This window comes from Canis lupus, chromosome 8 (assembly GCF_003254725.2).
Source record: "Canis lupus dingo isolate Sandy chromosome 8, ASM325472v2, whole genome shotgun sequence".
Classification (NCBI taxonomy): domain Eukaryota; kingdom Metazoa; phylum Chordata; class Mammalia; order Carnivora; family Canidae; genus Canis; species Canis lupus.
In genome coordinates, this window is record NC_064250.1 from 47,813,776 (window position 1) to 47,829,475 (window position 15,700).

The window sequence follows — 15,700 nt, forward strand, 5'->3', positions numbered from 1 at the left end:
AAAGAGTCCATACCCCTGGTCATAGTGAGTGGCTCAGGGATGGGCACTTGACCAAGTAGGCCCAATGATAATAATCGGCTTCGGGGCTTTCCCTAAATTATTACAGAAGAGATACTTTTTATTTCTCTATTTTTAAACTGGAGTTTACAGGGCTGAGAGATGTAGGCCTAGAGCGTCTCGTGGCCACCTTTGAAGGAATTACGAAACCAACACAAAGGAGACAGAGCAAGAGGCATCCCAAGGACACTGTGTGCACCTGGATCCAACCAAGCCTGAGGCACACACCTACCCCTGGACTTCCTAGTTGTGTGGACCAATTATTTTTGCTTACAGTGGTTTGAGTTGGGTCTCTGTCACTTGCAACCTAGAGGCTCCTGACTATTATACTTTTTTTTTCAAGTTTATTTATTTATTTAAGTAATCTCTACACCAGTGTGGGGCTCAAACTCATGACCCCTGAGATCAAGAGTCATACGCTCCTCCAGCTGAGCCAGTTAGGCACCCCCTGACTAATGCACTTTCTTCACAATGATGTATGTGAAAGTGACTTGTCAAAGGTCATATGCTAGATACACAGATCAATTCATGCTCAGTCCAGGAGCCTGGGTCTCCAGGTATAATCTCTGTTTCCATTGGTCACTTCCCTTGGAATGCTGTAGGTAATGGCTTGGTCCTTCTGAGCCCCAGGGTGGAGGTGACCTGGCTGAGAGTATCAGGAGGCTGCCCCACACAGAGGGGCCCTTGTAGAGTGCTCTATTGGCCCTGGTCAGGTGGTTGGGAAGAGGGCAAAGCTCAGAAGTGAAGGCAAGAGAAACTTCATGTCTGCCTCTTTCCACCTACAGGGAGGTAAATCATCAAGAGGGAGCTGGAGGGAGTAATAATAGTAGGGAGGGAGAAAAAGGACACCCAAGTGTCATCTCTGCCTCCCTATATTAAGGGTTTCTTTCTGGCACTAATAACTAAAAGCCACTTCAGGTGTGAAAAATGCCTAATCAAATGACCTTAAGTGGGGAGGTGCGTAGGATGAGGAGAAGGAAGTGCTGTATGCCCCTGGAGGCACTGATCGCATGTCCTTGTCGCCACAAAGTCTCCCTGGGAGCCCACTCTGGGCCTCCTGACTCTGGGGATCCCTCTTCAGGCTCTTGCTGTCTTCTTTCCCTGTAGACATGCACTGGGTCCAGTCTCCTCTTTCCCTTCATGTGGGATGCTCCCTCTGGGTGGCACTGGAGTCTTGCTCATCCTGCGGCGCCCCTCAGACCCAGCACCTAGTGATTCGTAAGACTGAGGGCTTGGCTAGGCATGGGGAGCTCTGCTGAGCTGAGGGTGGCCAACCTGACCCGGACTGCCATTTGACAGATGCCAGTCAGGACTGGTTTTCTTCTGTTCTGGTCAGTCCACCCTATCTGGGCTATGGCGTCAGCTCTGCTATCTGGGGGTGCTGCCAGCCTGGGCTCCTTCCAGCAGGAAGCCACAGAGGCCACTGGAAACAACTGCCTGGGGGTACACACACACACACACACACACACACACACACAGCATGCACACACACACAGACACGGTCCTAATATGACCAGTGACGTGTATGTATTCGCCGATGCAGACACATTCCGAACCATAAAGGACCCCAGGTTTATGGGAAGCCCTTCGGGCCAGGCAGCAGTGCCGTTCATGCTACAGATGGGACCTTTAAGGGAGGCCTATCTGTAGTTAAGGGACCAGGCTTTCAAACTCAGGCCTAGAAGAGGCAGCCACAGCTCAGAGGCATCAGAGCAAAGGCAACACATGTCCCCTCAAAGTAAATGAGGCAGCAGATGGGACAGAAAGGATTAGAGAAAAAATAGAAGTGGAAAATCCCAAACTGCAAAGCCCCAAAAGAAATGCCAAAAACCAAAACTGAAGTCATAACGGTCCCCGCTCTAGCAGGTAGGGGCAGGTCAGTTTTTGTACATTGACCCCAGCTCCAGGTTGAGACAGAGGTCCTGGGCCCTGGGCCCTGGGCCTCCAAGGATCTGATCTTTTTTTTTTTTTTTAAAGATTTTATTTATTTGACAGAGAGAAAGAGCACATGCAAGGAGAGCAGCAGGCAAAGGGAGAGGGAGAATCAGGCTCTCTGCTGAGTAGGAGCCCAATGCGGGCTAGGGCTCCTAGCCCAGGACCCTGGGATCTTGACCCGAGCTGAAGGCAGATGCCCAACCGACTGAGCCACTCAGGTGTCCCCCAAGGATCCCATCTTGTTTCCCGGTATCCACCATCTCTGCTCCCCACCAGCACTTACACACACAGCGGCTCCTGGATGGGTCCAGCATGAGGCCAGGCCCGCAGGTGCACAGGTAGCTGCCCCTGGTGTTCACACACTCCGAGTCCTTGCACAGATCCAAGGTCAGGCACTCGTTGATATCTGCAGGGTTGGAGAAGGTGAGGGAGCACCCGCCCCACCAAGCCTGATGGAGGGGAGGGGCTGGTGCACAGATCTTCTTCCCATACTTTCTCCAAAAAAGGGGGACAACAATAAGAGAGCTGCCATCTGTTAAGTGTGGTTGCTCTCTCTGTGCCTCAGTTTCTTCATTCATAAAATGGGGTACATTAATAGTAACTAGTCTTGTTAGGAGAATAGTCCTGTTAGGAGAATAAAACAAGATAAAAATTGCAAATCACTTAATTCTACTAACTAGTACTAACAATCATAATATTAGGAGCTAATGTGTATGGACCATCTGTTATGTGCCAGGTACCATGCCAGGTGGCTTACGTATGACACTTCATTGAATTCTTACCAATAATTTTATCAAGTAGACCCATGTGGCTTCATTTCATAGGTGAGGAAACAGGGTCCAGGAGTAACTTGCCCAAAGTCACTCAGCTGGTGAGTGGCATGCTGGGATGCAAATGAGGGGAGCAGATAAGGGGACAGTTTGGGTTGGAGGGTGGAGAACCATTTGCCCAGTCCCCAGTCCCTCCTATTCAGCCTTCCTTGAGGGACTCTGAAGCATCTCTGCTGGGCCCAAGATCTAGGGAGCACGTCCACAGTGAGCTGCAGGATGGAGGGTCCCTGGCAAGGATGAGGAGGGAGGAAAATCGAAAGCCCCAAAGGGTACACGGTTTGGAGGGCATGTTTCCAGGAGGCTGGGAGGCCTCGGGCAGAACACCAGTGGATGCTCATGCTGTTTTTTAGATAAGGGAGTGACATTAGCTTCCTTTGTGATCTCAAAAACATTTCATGCTGGAAACTTCTTCCTGCCAAGGGGAAATCCCAACCCTCACACTCTAAGCTCCAAGAAGTCTTGGCGATGGTGCCTTTGGTGATGATGGTGAGTATGGAAGATTTGTGAGGGGCACTCTCACCTCCAGAGCCAGGATATTAGACATGACGACCTCATTACCAGAGTCACCTGCTCACCTGTAAGCTTCAGGGAAAGTGGCACTGAGCACAGGAATGAAGGGGCTAGAAGATGGCCCAACCATTCTTTGGCAGGACACCCTATTGGGAGTGAGGTGCCCTTGGGAAATGCCATTGAGGTCTAGGAAGGGGAACAGACCCATTTGCCTCTGGACTGTGGCCAGAGTGATATATCTAAATCTGATATGCTGGGACACCTGAGTGGCTCAGTGGTTGAGCATCTGTCTTTGGCTCAGGGTGTGATCCCTGGTCCTGGGATTGAGTTCTGCTTTGGGTTCCCCGCAGGGGGCCTGCTTCTCCCTCTGCCTGTGTCTCTGCCTCTCTCTGCATCTTCCATGAATAAACAAGTAAAATCTTAAAAACAAAAACATGACATGCCTCTGGGGTCCCCATTCACCTCTTAGAGGGAGCTCCTAAACCCTCACATGATATCCAATGCCTCCACTATATTTCCCCAAAGCCTGTGGGTGAGTAGGTGGCTCCAATGAGGCCCTGAAATGTCTGTATTGTCTCCCGTGGCTACACAGGCTGTACTCCAGCCAGCCCAACTGTTCCTTTGCCTGGAATGCCTGCATCCTCTTTAACTGATTGCCTCTACTCATCCTTCTCCAGGTCAGGCATCACCTGAAGCCCTTCTCCTACCTCCCAGTCTGGGAAGGGGCCCCTACCCCACCATCGCATGGCACCCAGAGCTTCTTCCTAGCAAGAGAACTTCTCCCATGGTGTATAATTGTTTAAACATCTGTAATCACCCGAAGCAGCTGCCTTGTTTATCTGTCACTGTGTGCTAATGCCTAGCACAATGCATGCAGCTCATAACAACACTCCCCAAAATTGCCCTGTAGCAGGAGAGAAGGATGGAGAGAGAGAGAGGATAGTGACGCACACGGGTGTAGAAGTGAGCAGGTTCCCCCCCAGATATGGAGACCAAGACGACAGACATGGAAAGGGGGAGGTTTAAAGGGCCCTGGGGAGGGCCCCTTGGCTTCCTGTATCCTTGGGGCTTAATGGAGGGAGGGCCAAGAGCTCACATGCGATCCCGAGAATAACTTTAACCCTGTGCACTGGGAAACCTGCCAGGAGGAGAGGCCACTGGGGACAGTTGAGATATGAATGGCCCTTCTGTATCCTCTAAGAGCAACACTAAAGACTTCTCTCCACACCCACCATCCAGTCTACTAGTCCTCATTGCCCCCAGGGGAGCCTGACCTTGGGCTGGGTCAGAGGTCTGCCCTTTTGCCTGGCCCAAGCACTTTGTCCATGGGCCAGAAATCCCCTTCAGGCCCAGTACCCCCCCAGGAAGATAGCCTGGCCACCCCGAGATTTCCTCAGATCCCTCTCTCCCGAAGAAGAAGCCTCCTGGGGGAGGGTACCTTGGCCTGTCAGCCAGGCCAGCAAGGTCAGGGTCTGTGTTCATGGTCTCCTCTTACCTCCACCTGTGCCTTTTCTCTGCCCCCTCCTGGCTGCGGGAGGGAGGTCTTAGCAGCTGGAGGTAATTTGTTGAAGGATGTCCACAGAGGTCCCCAACAACTCAGGCTGACTAGATCGTGAAGTCAAAAGTCCTCCCATCCCAGGGGGATTGGCCAGGGAGGTAAGGGGATATGTGGGGACTGGGGAAGTGCCTTCACACACAGATCCTGCAGCTGGAGAGAGGCACCTGGCTTAGGTCTGGCAGGGCGTGGGGGTGGGGCAGTTGGAGAGGGAAAGAGGGACAAGTTCAGCTCCCAGGTCCTTTCTAGGCCTGCTCTATCATTATCCCACCATGATTTCCTTAGGTCCCTGGAACCAGCAGCCCCCACAACTCCCTCAAGCTGAGGCTTAGAGGTGTCCAGCGAAGACCACTCAGCGACACCACTCCTTCTGTCTGTGGATGGGTAGGGGGAGTGCCCCAGCATCCTCAGCCCTTCATCATCCCCCATCTCTAAGCCCAGCCCTGGCCTGGGTCATCCTTACCTTGGCAGTGAGTGAGATTCAGTCTCTTGTACCCCTGGGGACACTCCAGCTGGCCATTTTCAATCACCGGGGAGGCTGAAGAGTAAAGATATAGACAGGTCTCACTGGAGGGCCTTGGGCTGTCACTCATGATGAAAAAAAGTAGGGTGCAATCCACTCCACAGCTGTGAGGCCCTGTCCCCCAAGTCATCACTGCAGACAGCTGTGCCTCCTTGGGTACAATTCCTTCTCTGGCTCTCACTAGGTCACTCTGCACCCACCTTGCTCTTTCTATTTTTTTTAAAAGATTTTATTTATTCATAAGAAACACACAGAGAGAGGCAGAGACACAGGCAGAGGGAGAAGCAGGCTCCCTGCGAGGAGCCCGATGTGGGACTTGATCTCAGGACTCCGGGATCATGCTCTGAGCTGAAGACAGACACTTAACTGCTGAGCCACCCAGGCATCCCCACCTTGCTCTTTCTAGAAAAGACACTCCATGACTGCAGGTCTTGGACATCTATCAATGTTATACACTCTAATGTGATTAAACATGTTTTATTTATTTATTTATTTATTTATTTATTATTTATTTATTTATTTGATTTTTTGGTGTTGATGTAATTATAGATTTGCAGGAAGTTACAAGAAATAGTCACAGAGAGGTCCCGTGTGTCCATCGCCCAAGTTTCTCCTAATGGTTACGGCTTATATAACTATCGTAGATGGAACAGTTCACAGTCTAAGTTCAGTGTATTTCGATCTTGGGTTTGAATGCTGCCGTAGCTGACAAGGTGTCTTGGTTCAAGACAGAAGGAGCTCCTAGTTGATGGCACCTTATAAAACCACACTATTTGGTTTTCATTCACCAGCTGTGCGATGCTGGTGCTGAAATCTGGCCAGTAACTTTCCATCTCCCCTGAGGTTGGCTAATTGTTCTTACAAATGTAAAATACATTAAAAAATTCCAGTTTTCAAGTTTTTTAAATGTGCAAATGGAGTTGGTTTACAGCAACCAATCTCATAATGATGGCACTGCTTCCAAACATCCGTTTCAAAAGGCTCTTTCTGTGGCACAGGCTCTGGCACAGCAGCCCTCCCCAAAGTTAATGGCAGACCAAACTGGTTTGACTCCAGATTTACCAACAAGGAAATAAGTCTCAGATTCTGGTGCTAATACCCACCCATCTGACCTGGATTTCTCAACATTCTCCTTTACTATAAAGGGGTGGGGAGTGCTTTGAAAAAGAAAAACCTATTGACTTGAAAACAGGGAACCATCTCTGTTACTTTGGTGGGATGGACTAGCACGTCAGCCTCCAGAGGAATGCTTTGAAGGGCATTTTGATTTTCTTTCTTTCCCTGAAAAGCTCTAGCAGGTAGCAGAGTACTGAGCCGTTTGTCATCACAGGAAAGGGCAACAGATATGGACACCCATCTTTTTGTTTTGTTTTGTTTTGTTTTTTTAAAGAAAAGAACAGCTCATATATAAGTCTGACCATTTTTTGGCCAAGACACAGCCGGCAATTCTCATGGGTATGGGGATTTTTCCCAGACACTATTCTGACACAGTGTTCCACAAAGCTCCATCCTACTTTAAAGGTCTTGTTTTATAAACAAGACTTCCCCTGGCAATTTGTCTTCTGATTTTGACTTCCTTGTGACTTCCTTGCCTATGATCAGATGCTGTGGTAAGGGGATGTCACACAGAGCACCCTCCACCTCTATGACCTCACCTAGATCTCTTTCTATTTCAGTTAGAGCATCAGCAACTACCCAGATGGAGTTGTTGGAAAAACTTATTTTTATTCAAGAAGTCATTTATGTTGAGAATATATGCCTTGTGATTCATTCTTTCTTTGGTAGTATCTTTACAAAAGAATAGTTCTTCATATAGGGACTCTTGCAAATACCAAGAGGCACGTTAGAGATATCTATACTTTCATCTAATTGTACAATGAAGTTTGAGCATCTTGGTGTTTTAAATGTTTTTCTAAGCTATCTAGCTTTCCCTCTATCAGTAGCAGCTAGTTCCCAGAGCATTATAGACTTGGGGTGAAGTCCATTATTCAGGTTGGTAGATATGAACCATTATTTCATACAGCCTTCTTGATCATTTGGATCCTAGGGTCCATTTGGGGTCACATCTGAGAAGTCCTCATTATGTTTACTTTGGAATACAGTTGATTACAGGTCAGAGGAGAAGCAGCAGCATTGCATTTTAAAAGTGATTACTTGCAATTATGTTATTAGTATTATTTTGAATCCTGTTTCTTTACAGGATTTTTTTTAGAGTCACTTCTCTACTTGGTGAGGGTTGTTTTCGTTAAAACTTGACAACATAATTGAAAAACCCCATAAACTGAGCATTGTTGTAGGTTACGCCTTGTGATATGCCAAAGACAAACATGAGGAGGCGCCATGTTTTCTTGGCACCCCACTCTTCCCTGAGGACACTCCACATGCCAAACATGACATCCGACAGTCTGACATACAGACCAAGCGAAGATGTAAATTAGTAAAGCTTTATTTTTTTTTAACATTAAAAAAATGTCAGTTGAATTTGTAATATCTTTCCCCACTATGGACAGCAGTCTCGCTCAGGCTTTGCTGCTGTCCCACTGTGGGGACTAGGTTCTGGCCTGGTGGGGATAAATGAGGATTCTGAACATGCTGACATTGAGACAGAAGGATGGGAGTGAGGCTGGGAAATGTGAGCGCCCCTGGCATGGGGCCTGGGGGTATCAGCTGAGGACAGGGAGGAGGAAGGAAGGGGGGGAAGTTGTTTGGAGAAAGTCAGAAAGCTAGCTGATTCGATGCAGCCTGCAAACATTATGAGGAGCAGAAGGTGGGAAAGAATAATGCGAGGCTGATGCCAGAGGGCCGAGGAACATTTGGGAACAAGGGAACATTTGGACAGAGCTGTGAGGCCGTTGGTATGAATTATCCTGTTTCCCACACAAGGACCCTGCAAGGCAGGAAGTGTTATCCCCATTGTACAGATTAGGAAAGCTGAAGCTCAGAGGGGGTCCAGGAGTAGTTGAATCCTAGCCTCTGGCTGCAGAGGCTGCATCCCTTGCATGCCACTCTGCTGGAAGTAGGAGGGAGGAGAGGGGGCCAGGCCAGGAGGCCAGGGCAGCACGGTGATGTCAGGAGGGAGACATGAGGCAGTAGGACCCTACTTCTTCAGTGAGCAGGAGAGGAGTGGTGGGAGCTGGGTTTAGAGCTGGGAGCAAGGGTGGATCGGCTGCTGGCAACTGCAGGGCACCCTGAGAACCCAGGAGTGTGCAAACTGACAGGAGCTGTGCTCCTTCAGTCATTTGAATTCATACACTTTTCCCAAATAAAGTGATTTCTTTCCAACGGCACTCTGCCCTCTCACTGGCCTTAAGAGACACTGTTGGATGGGCAACCGTTGGTGAAGGCAGACTTTTCTGGAGAGGAACAAATTTCAAAGCCACTTCCCCTGATGCAATTCCCATTTTGCCAGCAACCCCAACCTGATCCCAAAGAGGGCCCTCAGACCCTTCCTCGCACCTCACAGAGGCCACCTGTGAGCTTCTGTAAGACCAAGTGTAGCACCCAATCCAGAAAAGTCAGCTTCAGGCTCATCAGGGGATAGAAGGCTGAAGCTTAGATAGCCATGTGGAAGGGAGAACCGTGGCTCGGGGTGGAACTCAGCACCCACCCGAGGCTCCAGGCGTGATCCTGGCAGCCAACGAGCTGTGTGATTCACGGCGAGGGGGGAGGGCAGGCGCCACCACCCCTGCCACCTGCACTAGGTTGCCTTCCAAGTGCTCTCAACACTCAAGCCTTCCCTCGCCATGGCACTTAAAATGCTGTCATTGCTGCCTGTTTGCTTGTCTGTCTCCCCCACTGAAGTGTAAGCTCTATGAGCACGGGGACCTTGTCTTCATTGTTGCTACATCTCTAGAGCTGAGCACAGCACATGGCACACTACAGGCACTCAGTCATCTTTTTTTTTTTAATTTTTAAAAAAGATTTTATTTATTTGTTTGAGAGAAAGAGAGAAAACGAGTGGGGTAAGGGGCAGAGGGAGAAGCAGACTCCCTGATGAACAGGGAGCCTGATGTGGGGCCCGATCCTGGTACTTGGGATCACGACCTGAGCTGAAGGCAGACGAGACGCTTAACCAACTGAGCCATTCAGATGTCTCATCATCTTTTTTTTTTTTTTTTTTTTTGGTAGGTTCCACACTGGACATGGAGCTCAATGCAGAGCTTGAACTTATGACTCTAAGAACAAGACCTGAGCTGAGATCAAGAGTCAGATGCTCAACTGACTGAGCCACCCAGGCACCCCTATAGGCACTCAATCAAAATGGAATGAATAATAAGATCAAACACTAAATGGTACTTACTCTGGGCTAAGCCCTATTATAAAGGGCTTACATGTATTAACTTATTTAATCTTCATAACAGCCCTAGGGAACTTAGTAATACTATCACCATTTTATGGAGGAGCAAACTGAGTCAGAGAGAGGTTGGGAACCGTGCCCATGGTCTCCTAGCTGGTGGAGGGAGCTGGGATTATGAACCCAGGCAGTCCGCCTCCGGAGGATAGATTCTGAACAATTCCTCTCTACTGCCTCTGAGTAAATAAATGAATGAACTCATGCCAAGCCTCAGGAATTGTCTAGGCAGGGATCCTAAGGTCTGTAGGCTACAGGGAGACGTGTGCCCATTAGGAAGTATATTACCCTTCTTGGGAACCTCTCTTCTCCCCCTTTTTTAAACACAGGATCAGGAGGGCAAATGGGAAAAATAAAGGCAGAGATGCCCAGGAGGAGGTCAGAAAATGGACTAGAGGACTGATGGTCACAGATGGCCAGAGGACTAATCAGATGTTGGGTAAATGTTCCAGAAGGTCTACCACCAAAGTGCCAAGCAGAATGAATAAAGGCAATGCAGCAGGACCTGCACAACCCCCCACGGCTCCTCAGCCAACACAAGGAGAACACAGGGGTCAGAAAGCAGAGAGAAGTGGATCTGGAAAGAGAGTGGCTAAGCAGTGTTTCCAGTAGGTGCTTCAAAAAGACACATGGAGAGCTGCCAGTGACCTTGCAGTTGGGCCCCTTAGGCCTGAGAAAGCCCAAGCAGCTGTGGAGGGGTCAGCGGGGACCAACCCTAACTCCAAGGAGTCTGAGCATCACAGAATGCCCGTGAAGCCCATAAGGCAGACCTTTCCTGTTATGGATTGTGGTCATGTGGGCCAGAACCTTGGGTCTCCTGGCCCCTGACCTCAGCCCTGTCTACTCACTGCTGTACCTGGGCCAGCTCCCACCCCAGGGAAGGAAGGAGAGGGGCCCCTGCCTTGCTCACTCTCCCCCTTGGCTGCTGGGACTCCCAAGGAGGCCTCAACCAGGACAGACTAATCGCTGGAGACAGTTTTGGCCCTGACTCTACGACAGAGCTCAGGGAGGAGATGGTGGAGACATATGTCTGGCCACGGGGCTGTTTACAAGCCACGCTGATCTCAGCCTGTGATGACAGCTGGCCACAGCAGGGAGTTCTGGAGGGTACCCTGCCACACATTGCTCTGCCAGAGGACAGACAGACACATATACACACCCCGGATGAGGCTGGGCTCGACGCACCGGGGCATGTGAGCCGACTGGAGCTGAGTCCTTGATGTGCAAACCTCGGGTGGGTAGAGCTGGAAAGAAACTTCCAGTCCCCCAGAGCAGTGGAAGAAGTGTGGGTTCTGGGGCAGCCAGAGCCACATTGAATTCCTGGCTCTACTCTGACTAGCGGTGTGACCCGAAGCACATTTCTTAACCTCTGTCAGTCTTAATTTTTCATCGGTAGAAGTGGGGACAGAAACTCAGTTCCATGGGCTGGGAAGGTCCACTTTACTGAGAAACAGTCAATGTCAGATTGAAGCTAGCACCGTGCCTGGCACAGTCCTTGTAGATGCACTCGAGACTTAGCTCCTCCCTCTTCCTTCCTTCTCTCCTTCCCTCCCTTCCTTCCTCCTTTCCTCCTTCCTTCCTTCCTCCTTCTTTTCTACCTTCTTTCCTTCCTCCTTTTCTCCTTCCTTCCAGCAACACAGTTTCAAGGATAGCAAGCTGGCTGCTGCCCCGCACTGGCTGGAGACACTTGGGCAAGTTACTCAACCCCTCTGAGTTTTCTTATCAGTAAAATGTGGGTGACAATTCCTTCTTTGGGGCTCTTGTGAAGAGTAAACGAGCATGCAAAACTCTGAGCCTGATCCTTGTCACATATTGGTGATTATCATAAGGTTCATTATTCCAGATATTCCAGTTTGGGGAAGTTCTAATGGATCCCCCTACCCCAAGAATTGTGGAAATCCCACCAAAAGATGGGCTCTGACTGCTTCCTTGGGCAGTACTAAAGCCAAAGTAGGTATCTTGGGCACCAGAAGCAGTGAGGTGGAGAGGCTCAGACCCTGGTTCAGAGAGGTGCCACTCCACCCAACCCCTCCCTAGCCCTTCCCCGACCTCTCCAGGCCGGAGATGCCACGTGTTGGTGACACTCGCCCTGGGATAAGGAGGGCGCTAAAATGAGCTGAGGCACAATTCCCAGGAGGCCTCGAGTCCCTTGGAAGAAGCTCTCAGGACATCCCTGAGCCAAAGACACACTGCTTTTTTTTTTCCAGCCCAACAACTAGAATTCTGAAAAATCCCATTTCTTTAGGGCAGGAGACTGGGCGTCTCACCCAGAGTCCCAGAGAACAGGAGCCCCACCCCAACACAGCTGTTCCCTAAGCCAGGGTCCTCTGGTTGAGGAAATTCCCCAAGCCAAGTACACAAGAAGCAGCCTAGGAGGTAGATCACAGGCTGGTTAGAGGCAGGGGTCTCTGGTCACATAGATGCAATTTCCTCATCTGTAAAATGAAGCCGGTCACACCCAACTCTCAGAGACATGGTCAGGATGCGGTGGAATGAGGAAGCACTTAGCATGGTGCCTGGCACTTAGTGAGCTCTCTGAAGACACGGCTGCTAACAGTGATGGTGACGATAGCAGCGCTGCTGCTGTGACTTGCCCTGGTGCTCCCTGCTCCAAATCCTGCCAACTGCCTGCATCCCCTCACCTACCCCACCCTCTCCAGGGGGGTGGTCTCACCTGAAATGGTACCGTGGCAAGGGCCCTGACCAAACCAAGGCAAACCATAGCGTTCTTTCTATGCAGGGTTTCAAATACATTTTCAGACACATACATATGAGCCTCCATTCCCTCAAAAATCAATTTCCTTTCCCAGCTCCTACGAACCTGCTCTTAGTAGGCATCCTCTCGGTGGTGGGGAGCGAAGTACTTAGGACCCTGTTATATCACTGGGTTTTGATAGGCTGCAGTTTTTAATAAGCTGTTAAAGCTTGTGCTCAGTTGCAGATTGAGCTCTGCTCACCAGAAGCATCCACGCATCGGCTTTAGCTCTCCAGAACCACATGGGACAAGCCTACCGGCTTCTCTCTGGGACAATTCTACTGGCACATCTCCGTGGACTCACAGGCCTGAGCTGCAGGCTGCTGCCCTGCCTGTCTGGCCAGTCCCAGTCTTCTCGAGGGATGTTGCCCTTCGTGTGCACATAACTCATGAAACACGACCCTGGGCAGCCCCCTCCTGGCTGTGCACTCTGAGTCTGTGTCCTGGTTTTTGTTGTCTTCATGCGGGCGCAAGTCTCCCCAGAATGATTTGGGGAGATCCTGATCAGCTGAGAATCAGATATACTGTGGCTTGAAGCCTGGCTCTCCCGTCCAGCTGTGTGACCTTGGTCAAGTTGCTCAGCCTTCTCTGAGCTTCATTGTCCACATTTGTCAAGTGGGGATAAAGATCCTTAGCTTGCACGTGGTTGCATCAATTTAAAGGGATCAGGCGGGCGAAGAGCCCAGCATGGTGTAAATGTTCAGCAACTGGTGGCTATTATTGTTTTTAAGAAGGAAAGATGCAGAACTCCTTGAAGGGGTAGAGCAAGGGAATCAGCAGTCCCTGGAGATATGGGGAGGGGCCTGGGTTTTGAGGTGAACTCAGCGCATGCCAGGCAGACGGATAGCCGATCTCGTGGCAAACAGCTGGAGCCCACCAGTGCGGGCTGTGAGCAGGATGCCAGCACTGCCTGCCCCAGCAAAGGGGCCTGGGGGTTGACACAGCCAGTGCCAAGCCAGATGGGGCAGCGGCCAACTTTCCAGTCAACACAGATGTCTGTCTCTCTCAGACAAAAACTAAAAAATGTGGCCTCAATCAGAGTGGCTTTTGAGAGTTGTGTGCTCTTTGGACCCTGGCAAGGGGACCTGCAGAAGCTCTGAAAACTCCCCAGGCTCAGGAAGATGTGGCTCAGGCTTGAGTCCTGGAAGGTCAGCTGCATCTGTCACTCAGACAGAAGGGAGAAGGGTGGAGACCATGGGCTGACCTAAACTGACTCCCTGAGCCATCTCTCTGAGAAAGAGAGCCCTGGAGAATTTTTCCAGAAGAAAAGGGATTTATCTGTGCTGTGTAAATGAGACTTCAACACAGTCCCTTTCCTCATCAGAAATAGCATCATTCTGCAGGGGCCTTCTTTGACAGTCCAGCATGGAGCCTCAGAAGCCAAAAGGTGATTTGGGGGAAGCCACGAGGTCACATAGCTGCTGGCTTTCTCACTCCCGTCACCCCCTGATTCTGCTAGATGAAGTCACTGGGGATGACAAAGCCCTTCCCTGAAGGATACAGCTTTATTTCATCAAAGGAGACAGAGAGGCTCAGAGGGGCAAGGCCACCAGGCCTGGGAATGTTCTAGAACCCAGGAGTCCTGTCTGTCTTGCCAACTATTCCCAAACCCACCCCAGCAGCTCCACTTTTCTTCCCTGGACTCTTGCATGGTAGCTTGCTTGTCGTGTCTACTTAGAGAAACTTCCCCCACCCCCAGCCCTAGGCTCAGGTGTGGAGCTAGGTGTCTGGCACTTTGTCAACACAAACAAGGTTCCTCAGCGTCTTGCCCCTTCTCTATACAATGCCTAGCTGCACTTTAATGGATTTTAAGTGTTTACGTTCCCTGGTCTTTGTTATTTCTTGCTCAGTGTGCTGGAATGCTTGACATTCCAGGGTTTGTACACTGGTGCCCAGCTTGCTGAGATGTGCGCAACACAGTGGGGGGGGGGGCAGGGTAGGAGGCGCTAACTGGGACAAGGAGGAGGTGAGGGCACAGCCTTGGGTGTGCTGTGCTCCAGGAAAAGTTTCTCATTCTCTTGATCTCACCTGCATATGCAATTTCCTTGGGTTGTTAAGCTCTTCCCCCTCTCTTTCGCTGACTCTAATAATTCTTCAGATCTCATCCTGGATGTCACCTCCTGTATGAAACTTTCTCTGATATGCAAATTTGAGCTGGGATCCCCTACCCCACAGTGAACAGATGTGCAGGTTGTCCACTGCACAAAAGCACCACACCTAAGAGAATCGCTGGCATTTATATTTGTAAAGGCTATTTTGAACAAATGGAAGTGGCACCTTTCTCTAATTTGTACAAAGGTGCTATAGGACCTATCTGTGGTCCCGGTTCTGCCGTGTTCCCACAGCATTTGGCATTTGTCTAGTTAGTGCTATCTGTATATGCCTCTCCCCTCATACTCCAGACCATAAGCTTGGAGAAAGGAGGCACTGCTTCTACCTCAGTCTCCACTGTCTTGCCAGGGCCTGCACACTAGGAGCTCCAAATGTAATTAATTAATGTAAAGTCCCATTAATGTAAAATCCACTGACTGAATGGAATGTGGGAAGTGGAAGTCTCCAGGGTGAGCCTAACCAGGAAGGAGGAGGGGATACAGGGGAAGAAGAAAAGTGGTGAGACCATCTCTGGCCTGCAGGGGGAGACACTGAGCAGCTCAAGACCCTCTTCTTCGTGGGGCAGTGGGTCCATTCCCTTTTCCCTTTGTGGAGGGATATTTTGTAGCAATAATAATAGCAGTTACTGTTTGCTGACCTAATGCTAAGCATGCCTCATCTACCTTCCATAGCAGCCCTGCTGGCACCATTACCGTCTCCATCCTGCAGATTGGAGATGGCGCAGAGAAGGAGGTGAGCCAGCAGAGCTTGGGCTGGTACCTGCTATGTGTTGGATGCTCAAGCCCGGAAGCTTAATGCTACCCTCTGCTACTTCACCAAAAGCTCCATCACACTGCAAAATCGTCCAAACTTATTTTTAATTTGGAAAATATGGTCACTGCTCCACAACCAAGTCTGAAGCTAGGAGCAGCCCTGTCCCTCCCACCTTTGGGCTCCAGGCCAGCCCCCTACAAAGCCAACTCACCAAGTTGACTGTTAACAGGCAAAAGAAATACATGCCAGGCCTGGACCCAGGCCCTAGGAGTAGAGCCCAGAGGGAAAAGACAGGCGGGGTGGGCAGAAGCAATATCAG

General features: G+C 50.1%; 1 protein-coding gene across 1 annotated transcript in view; it reads right to left on the reverse strand.

Moving 5' to 3' along the window:
- Positions 1 to 15,700, reverse strand: part of LTBP2 (latent transforming growth factor beta binding protein 2) — a 101,497-nt gene that overhangs the window by 31,626 nt on the left and 54,171 nt on the right. Inside the window, exons 9-10 of the mRNA XM_025444170.3 lie at positions 5,351 to 5,425; positions 2,276 to 2,398 (exon numbers count right to left, since the gene is read on the reverse strand). Of these exons, the coding sequence (XP_025299955.3) occupies positions 2,276 to 2,398; positions 5,351 to 5,425 (198 nt within the window). The remainder of the gene's footprint in view (positions 1 to 2,275; positions 2,399 to 5,350; positions 5,426 to 15,700) is intronic.